Below are 9,629 nucleotides of genomic sequence, written 5' to 3'. Positions count from 1 at the left end.
TACTGTTTATATAATCAGACTATGAGACAAAAGGTTTGGGGTTTGAGTCGCACCAATGCCACACTATCAAGTCTAACGCTCTAAGTTTAAAGTTATAAAAAAAATTTTAAAATAGGTACAAACTTTAACTAAACTGTGTAAATAAATATTTTTGGAATTGATTTTAATATTAAAAATATGTTTATGTTTATGTTGTTGTTTAAAATTCCTTAAATTATTCTATTTTTAATAATTTAAAGTACTACACATTTTTTAATAAAATTTTTATTTATAAAAATTAAGTAAATAATGACTAGCATTCATTAAAAAAATTTAATAAAAACATAAAGAAAAATGTTTTTTTTCTAATTAAAAAATAATTGTCGCAAAAATGACCACAAATCAGGCCCCTTTTTTATCACAAAATCCACATAAAAGAACCATTTTCCAGATGCCATGTTCCGTCTCTGGCCTACGCGAAAATAAAATTTGAATAACTGTATTGCGTATATGTTTAAAACGTCATTTTTATTTGGTTATTTCATTGTGACTGTTACCTCGTTTGTTTAACCATAATGTCCGATTGTCTATGTAAATAAAGAACACAATGGCTCGAATTTCACGTCAAACAGATGGGATTGTGACCTGTTAATAACATTACTTGCTCAATAAAAACAAGGTCACGTGCCATATCTGAAAATGTTTTTTTTTGTAGTAAAATAAAATGAACAAATTTTAAAGCATTTTTTTGTGGTAATTTGTGTTATAATACATAATTTAACTATGAGCTATTAGGGAATAAGTTTTGATGACCATGCCATAAAATACTTAAAATCTTTATGTAAACATTAATACCTTTGGCATGTTTTAAATCATTAAATTGATTTTGTCATTTTTTCCCATCGCATTGTTGTAATATTAATTGTATATCGTATTTATTATTTACTTTTATCAATGTGCGAAAAATCTAAATAAAAAAAAATTAAAATGTTGTAATCTATGTAATTTATAGTTTATTATACATTTAAATTTTTAAATATTTTTTTATTCTAATAATCTATTAGAATAAACAATATTTATTGAAATAAAACAAGTAGAAATTAATCTGATCTTCTTACAATTTATTAATCACTAAAAATTAACATCAAAATCTATTTCGTCGAATTTGCACTAACAACAAAAATTGTTCGACATGTGTATTGTCTACGTCACAGAGAGAGAGTCTATGACGTCACGTAGAAAGACATATGGCTCGATTGAGTAACATATGCGCCCGACAGAGGACAATTAAACATTATATGAAATTAAAAACTTGCCCGAATGGGGTCGGACGACGTTTTAAAGAATTAGGTTTCTTTTAAGTTAAAGATTTTGGGCAAAAATTTTAAATATTTCCGCATTTTAAAGTGAATCGATAATTATTCATTTCTATTTTTTATTAAAAGATTTTTAAATTTTAATTCCAAATTTTTGTTTAATTTTTGTTGCCGAAGCAATTTTAAAATAATATTTATTAACAAATATAAGGTAATTTACATTTAAATTAGTTTTTTTTTTTTTTTAAATAATTTGGGTAATAAATATTCATTTAATAAAATATTTTTTATAATTTTGGATTTCTTATTTTTGGGTTATCATTTCTTTTTAATTAGTATTATTTTAAAATGTTAACTATATTAGCAGTTTTAAAGGGTTTAGTATTTCAAATTACATTTAAATTTATTTATTTTTTATATTTTTATTTTTTTAAATAATTTGTTTACCTTTACTTTTAACGTATAAAATAAATATCGATTTTTTTTCTGTGAACCAATCTATTTAAAGCTTTTCTAGAACAAACTAATAAATTACAACAAATATGACGTCATATATAAGTCTGTGACGTCATGGGGAATAACATACATGATCAAATAAAAAAAAATAAAAAAAAAATATTTTTTTTATAAAAATTAAAAAACAGAAGAATTTTATAAAAATTAAAAAATTCGTGTTTTTTTTTTTAATTTAATTTTTTTTTTTATATTATATGTTTTCCAAAATACAATTTTTTATATTTTTTTGCTCCAAAATATATTGTGTGAATATTTTTTATCTAATTAACATCGTGTAAAAAAAAGAACAAAATATTCCCATGAAAAATATCTCTCTCTCTTTTGTCTGTGTGACGTCATAACGAGAAAAAAAGAGAATTTGGAAAAAAAAGGAAAAAAATTAGAATTTCAGGATTCCAATATTTTAAAACAGAACAAAATTATTTTAGTTATAAGAAAACAGTCGCATAAAATAGTCTGTAGAATTTTATAAATATTTTGCAAGATTTATTTCAGAGTTTTTAATAAAAAATAGCAAGAAAAAAAAGGAAATTTATTTTTTAGCTCACAATTTTAATTTAAATTAGATTTTGTTTAAATTAGGCGGATCTGTTATTTTTTGAATTGTTAATTTTAGCAGAATATCTTTGTTTAATATTATTAGTGAAAAATGCAGTAAAATATTAATTAGTAAAATTGTGTTTTTTTAATTAGAATTCCTAAATCAAAAAATTAGAAAATTCAATTAATAAAAATTGAGTAACAGTAACCACAATTTAATTTGTTTCACAACAATCGTTAGTAACTGTGACGTAACAAGTGCATGCCAGAATTCCCCTTGACCGGTAGCATACCTCAAGTGCCTAAAAACAATAACCGACAAACCACAATGGCAACAACAGCATCGGGCGAACTAAACGGGTTCCATTATCTACACAGACATCACCCAGGTTCAGAGCAGTACTACTTACATGAGCATTATCATCACCATTTCCACCATCCTACTTACGATAACTCTTACACTGGACCATTCGCTGACAAACCAGTATCGCCATCTCAAAGCTCCTGTGCCGATGGAAACAACGATAAAGAAAAATTTGGTGATAAAACTTCTGCGTCTCCACATTTTTTACCTTCCATTGGTGACGCTTTGTTAAGGCGGGACCATTTTCCGAAGCAATCGCCACTTAAAGCAGGAAAGGAGAACACACAGTCACCGAATAGACCAGATTGTAATAACTTTAACACATCAGCCGAGCCTACTGAAAACGAGCAGTCGTTGACTGAACTTCATGACACATCGGCTGGTAACTCGTCATTGAAAGACGAACGGGAAGGGAAACAAGAAAACGCCGAAGATTTTTCAGTAAAAACCGAAAATCAACAGCAGCCTGATTTAATGTACCAGTTTAATACCCGAAATTTCTTATTTGCACCGAGCGGGAATCGAACCAGCAACCAAAACCAAGAAGAAATCGGGAATTTGTTGCCATTGGAGACGTCAACTCCAACCGTCGACTCTTTTTTTCGGACAGAGCCAACAACTTCTACAAGCAATGACAACGAATCTCAGTTAGAGAACCAAGTAGGTTCAAATAATAATCAAGAGGGGTTAAGTTATGCGACACTTACACCGCTTCAGCCTTTACCCCCAATCGCAACAGTCGCTGATAAATACATTCCTTCTAACAGCAACACCTATGCCTCACTAATCCAACACGAAAATGATGAAACTTACTCGAAAATGGCGGGAATGGGTCACGCGCTACCGCCATTATCAAACCGCATGATTTTAAACGGACTTGGGGTGCCTACTAGAAGTGAAATCAACTCCCAGCAAGCAGCGATTGATGCTGTAAATCAGGCAGCTGCAGCAGCAGTTGGTTTATCCCACTACAGTAAATCCAACCCTGTCATGTCATCTAATATAATGCATCAGCCCGCACCTTCATCTAATCCCTATGAAGCGCATATGTTTGGACGAATTGATCACCATCATTCAGACGTGACATCTGGGTTTCAAAGTCCTCACGTCTTCCCGCATCGATCAGCCGGATTTGCTCACCAGTATCCTCCATCCATCCAAGATCTTTCAACCCCAAAGTTTCATCAAAATTTTGACACTCGAAGGTTAAGTCGATCCGCACAAGATGATTGCTTGTTGGACACATCCAAAGGTCGCCTTTCGGTCAGTGAGCGAACAAACAACCCCTCAGTGACGTCACAAAGCGCACAATCGAACGCTAGAGGGCAGCAAATGGAGGAGGTCAACACAAAAGAAGTGGCATCAAAAATCACCCAGGAGCTTAAACGCTACAGCATCCCACAAGCAATTTTCGCGCAAAGAGTGTTATGTCGAAGCCAAGGGACTCTTTCCGATCTTCTGAGAAACCCCAAACCTTGGTCAAAGCTGAAGAGCGGACGCGAGACTTTTAGAAGGATGTGGAAGTGGCTGCAGGAGCCAGAGTTCCAGAGGATGTCGTCACTTAGGATTGCCGGTAAGTTCTTCTTTTATTTATATTTTATTTATGTATCTGCAAAACTTATTGTAAAAACTTTACAATAAAGTAAAAAGCTGTAGGTAAAAATTAAAACCAACATTTTTTAAAACTTTTACACTTAGAATAATAAATTTAAGTTTTTAAATGTAACATTCATACCACAAACCCACTAATTATAAGTAGAAAAATCTTATTTTTATTCAAATTTACACCTTTTGATAAATCTATAATTTTGCATTGATTTCTGGAAATCAATTTTGATAAAAAAGTATTTTTGTTCTTGCTATTATATCGAATATTGGTTCGTAGTATTGGAAAAAAACATAAACAGTTCAATAAAATATTGAGTTTGACGTTAGATTTAATTTACAATCAAATCATTATAACCACGTCATTAATAGTACGCGCGATTTATCAAAATAGTCGTAAAAAATTAGCTTTTAAATTATAACTTAAATAAAAAAGAAAATAAAAGTAAAATGCATGGGGTTATATCTTTATTATTACTGGAAAAATTTACTTAAAAATATTTAAAATAAGTTTTTTTTAAATTTTTGCGACGTTTAAAATTAAGGTTTTATTTAAAAATGTCGGGAACCTCGCGCACAAGGAATTTCGCTGCTTCCACTAATTACTAAACAGATGGCGAAGAACTCAGTGGACCTACATTTCGTTGATTATTTCTCTATGTTTATCGCTAATGAAACGAGAACGTCAAATTCTCAAAGGGACGCAGACGGTTTTGGCATAATGAAGCTTCGCGATTAGCTTCACTTCGATGACCAGTGACCACGCGTCGCGCGATTTAATTGTTCTTCTATTGTTCAAGCCGCGGCTTGCACTTGATTAAGCATTATGAGCGAATAAACGACGAAATCGTAATTTCCCGGTTGTTTAAGGGACGGTTTACACGCAAAGGACAAGTGTGGTTTTTTGTGCGAATTCTTAATCTTGCTTAATTCGCTTTTTGTTTTAGTTTAGTGATGACGTAGGTCATGCTAGGAACGGAAAACGTAACTGCGGGACAAAAACAACAAAAACGGGGGGATTTTATCCGAAATTTGATCAAAAATGCGACAGAAATAAAAACAGCGCGAAAAATAATTCACACTTTTATAAATAAAAAAATTAAAAGTTAAAACCCGCCTGAAAATGTTAAAACACTTGCGAAATGCGAATTGCGTGGGCTATGCGTATCATATATTACAAGAACATGTAACTATCTACCGCAATACGCATTACATTTGTGTTTGAATCCTCTGGGAGAACAAAAAATCGATAACTTTTGATGATTTTTAATTTTCCGTCTATATAGGTTCGTGCTTTAAAACCCAAAATCACGCACTCTGTTTAAAAAGCCTTGAATACTGGTGTTACAAATGCACAGATGTGCCTTATAGTTAAGCCATATGTAACTGAAGGCTCTTCTTTTTTATCGCTGCCACGCGCCTTAAATAAGATTACTCGTTCCCCTAATGGAGGAATGGATTAATTTACTTAATTGTTTTAACTTTTTCAACGAAGCTTTTACTGTGCTTATAAATTTTATAAACCCTTAAACGTTTTTGGATTTTTTGCCCTTTTGTGAGCAGGTTTTTAATCTTATTTTAAGTTATTAAAAGAACCGGCTATAGGTAAATGTCCGTAAAATTAACTAAATTAATTGGATAAAAAATGTCATTACATTATATTAAGCATAATATTAAAAACTATACTCCTTTTAAATAGGTTTTATTAATGTATTATCGATAGCATATATATTGTAACTAAAAAATAATATTAAACACAAAATTTTAATTTACATTTTAAAATATTTATAACATAAAATATTAAATTGTAATATCTTTAAAAGAACAGGGCTTTAAAATTTTTGATATAACAACATGGTATAGATACAATATTACAACAGTAGAAAATATGGGACAATTATAACCAGTAAAACGGAGTTATTTGAAGTTTCGAGTAGCAACTTAATTGCTTTTGATGGCCGTATTTCGAGTATTTGTTCACCAGAAGCAATTGTCAGTTGCTTTTTGTTGCTCTAACTTATTTAAAACCAGGAAATATTAATTACTTTTTCAGTAAAAACTGTTGCCTTTTTTAACAAACATTTCTTTGAATAAGCCAAAAAAATGTACTCAAATACTAAAAATATTTTTTACACCATGATATATAAGACAATAAATACTATTTAAAAATTGACATACTTTTTATTCAGCCTTAACATTAGCTATGTTCCCTTGTAAAATAAAGAAAAAATTTTTAAATATATATAAATTCAATATAATAACCCTTAACAATTAAAAACAAATTAGATAATAACAATGAAAGTAACAGTAACAATGCTTTAACAATTAATTAATTGTTTCAACAAACCAAAACATTCAAAACGAGCGAAATATTTCAAATTATTGATTATTGAGGTATTAGTATTCCAATAATCAATGGGCTAGCAGTAATCAATTTTTCGCGTATTGAATTTCGTTTAAAACTGGCAAAGCATTTATATTTTTCTAATTCTTTTATATAAAAGTGTTGCTTATGGTTAAAACATTGTATAAATGATTTTTAGGATATTTTTTTCAATATCCAGGGTCGCCATTTTGTTTTTATTTTTCTATTAAATATTTTATTTAAATTTCTTTTTAAAGTCATTTACCTTTAAAAAATAATATTTTTTTTCAATCACTCAAAAATGATTTTAAATTTAATTAAATCCACCTTATTCTAGAGCCTCGCGACAAAAAATAATATTTGATTTCTATGTCGTAACAATACACACATTTTATTAGCGGATAACATTTGAACAAACAACCATTGTTGGGTGTCTATGACGACATAGGCAGATGGTGGGTTATGCGGGCCAGCTGTAAGGCTATAAGAGTGTAAAGTGTCATCCAGCGTTGGCTAAGTCCCGAATTAAAACTAAAACAATCAAATTCCGTTCAAAAAAAGCAAAATCCTTTTTCCTGTTTAATGTTAGTGTGTTTGTTTGTTTAGGATAATTCCGAAGAATTTTTTTAGTTTTTGTGGTAATTAACAAAAGGATTACATTCGGTTTAAGGTTAATTAGAGTTTAATGTCACCTGCGAATGAGTGATGTGATTATGACGTCAAAAAGAATAGCGTTTGTTTTTTAAAAAGCAAATTACATGTGGCATTTATAGCAAAAAAGGATAAAAATAAACAAATTAGAAACCTTTAAAAGTATATAAAACTTGACATATTAAGTTAGACATTTTATTGCATATAATTTTTGTAAAAAACTGCATTAAAACTTAAATAAAAATGCCCAAAAAATTTACGTTTAGAAAGATAAGAGAAAAAATATTCAGCCACACCTTTTTCTTTAATTTTCGCTTTCTTATTTTCATTCAAAACAGTCTGGCCCGCGATTTTTTTTTCTTAGCGCAAGCTGTTAGTCTAATAAAACCTCCGTGATTTTCCCTATTTCTTTACATCTATTTTCAGTCACTCTGTGCTCAGGGAAAGGCTTTTTAAAACCCGTTGCAGCAAAGTACAATTATTTACAACTCGCGTACCGGTACCTTAGGGACGGAAAAATAATTGTTAGGACCGCACTGAAATTTGTTTCACGGATTCAATGTAAAACACACTTTTACAACAACTTCTGTACATCTTATTCAATAACATATTTATTTAAAGTAGATAGCTATCGGTGGTTTTAACTTATTATAGCAAATTATAAATCTATAACTTATTTTATGTAATTCTAATAGAATAAAATTTGTTACTTTGTTAATGTTAATATATTGTTTTTTTTTTACTTAAACTTTGATGATGATAATAAGATTAAATCACTAACATTTTGTCTAGAATGAATCATATGCTAAAATCATTTATCAGCTAAATACATTAAAGACTGTTTTTTAATCTTTAAAGAAATAATATTTTCTTAAATCAAATTAGATAAAAAAAAATTCAAAAAATAAAACAAAATTGTAATTCAATGAGGTCTGTTAAACCTGCTTCAGGAATTTCGCCTATTTTTTGGGCTTTATTATTTTTATTGTAAGCTTTTCGTAGCTTGACTTATTCGATTATTTTGCGCTAAATTGCCGCCTTACTCGATGTAATTCCATTGACATAAACGAAAAATATTATAGAAAATATTCGTCAAAAATTAGCGAAAAAAACAAGACTTTAAACCGTGTATCGCTAGCTGTAAAATACTTAAATGAGAATTGAAAATAAAGTCAGCATAAAATAAGAAAATTAGAAAATGGTTGTTGTATTGATTTTATCAGCATAACACTTTTGAATAAGATAAAATTAAAATCAAAATTTGGGGCCAAAATAATTTAATTTGATGTTTAGGTTTCAAGTGATTGAAAATGCGAGGGTTTTAACATTTTAATTTTATTGCTACAACGTTTTCTCGATAATGATTAACGTCTGCCTTATAATAATATTTCAATAAAATAAATATTTTGGCGGAAGTCGAATAATAAATACACATTTATGAATTTATTAGCAATTTTCTTTAAATAGAAATATTATTAAGAACACATTTTTTATAATTTGGTTTAAAATTAAAATAAATAAATACAATTTTAAATTAATACGAGTTTTTTTACAATATTTGAATTATTTTTTTTACTTTAAATTATATTTACATTATTTCAACTATAAATACAACCAATGAACTTTTTTTAATTAATAAAACAAAGAATAGCAGATTATATACATGATATTAAACTGTTTAAAAGCGTTTCTAACTGTTTTTAATAATCTTAGTTAATAATTTTAATTTTAATTACTTAAACAAACTAAAAGATAAAAAGTAAAAGTTACATAATTTCAATATTTCTTGACATTCATTTATTTTTATAATTTATTAATTTTTTATAATTTATAATTCAGTTATAACTTATGTTATTATATTTACTTATATGTATAAATAAATTTAAAAGGCTTTTTTATGGAAAAGGGCTGTTGTTATTTTTTACTAATTTTTTTTTAAATTTATAATATTTTTGTTTTACACTTTTAAAATTTTTTTTTAAACTAACTCACTTTTAATATATCTACAGCATGTAAGCGAAAAGAAGATGACAAGGGTTATGAAAGTCAGGTCCCAGCGCCTAAGAAACCAAGATTAGTTTTCACCGATCTACAGAGAAGAACTCTTCATGCGATATTTAAAGAAAGTAAACGACCATCAAAGGAAATGCAGGTAGACGATTATGATAAAGTTTTTTTTGTATATATCTTTATCCTCGATGTGGGAAAGTCGAATGCGCGACTTAAACATAGAGTAACATTAGTTACTCTGACCCAGTCTCGAGTTGCCTTTGGCAGTTTGGGATATTATAGA

At 28.8% G+C, this 9,629-nt stretch overlaps 1 protein-coding gene across 1 annotated transcript in view; it reads left to right on the top strand.

The window, feature by feature from the left end:
* Positions 1–2,641: 2,641 nt before the first annotated feature.
* LOC145742325 (uncharacterized) overlaps positions 2,642–9,629 on the top strand; it is a 7,998-nt gene continuing 1,010 nt past the window's right edge. The window contains exons 1-2 of the mRNA XM_082560110.1: positions 2,642–4,288; positions 9,346–9,488. Coding sequence (XP_082416236.1) covers positions 2,680–4,288; positions 9,346–9,488 — 1,752 coding nt within the window. The 5' untranslated portion in view covers positions 2,642–2,679. The remainder of the gene's footprint in view (positions 4,289–9,345; positions 9,489–9,629) is intronic.

This window comes from Corella eumyota, chromosome 1 (genome assembly GCF_963082875.1).
Source record: "Corella eumyota chromosome 1, kaCorEumy4.1, whole genome shotgun sequence".
NCBI classification, from domain to species: Eukaryota; Metazoa; Chordata; class Ascidiacea; order Phlebobranchia; family Corellidae; genus Corella; species Corella eumyota.
The sequence above is the reverse complement of the archived record's forward strand: the minus strand, read 5'-3'. Positions and strand labels throughout refer to the sequence as shown.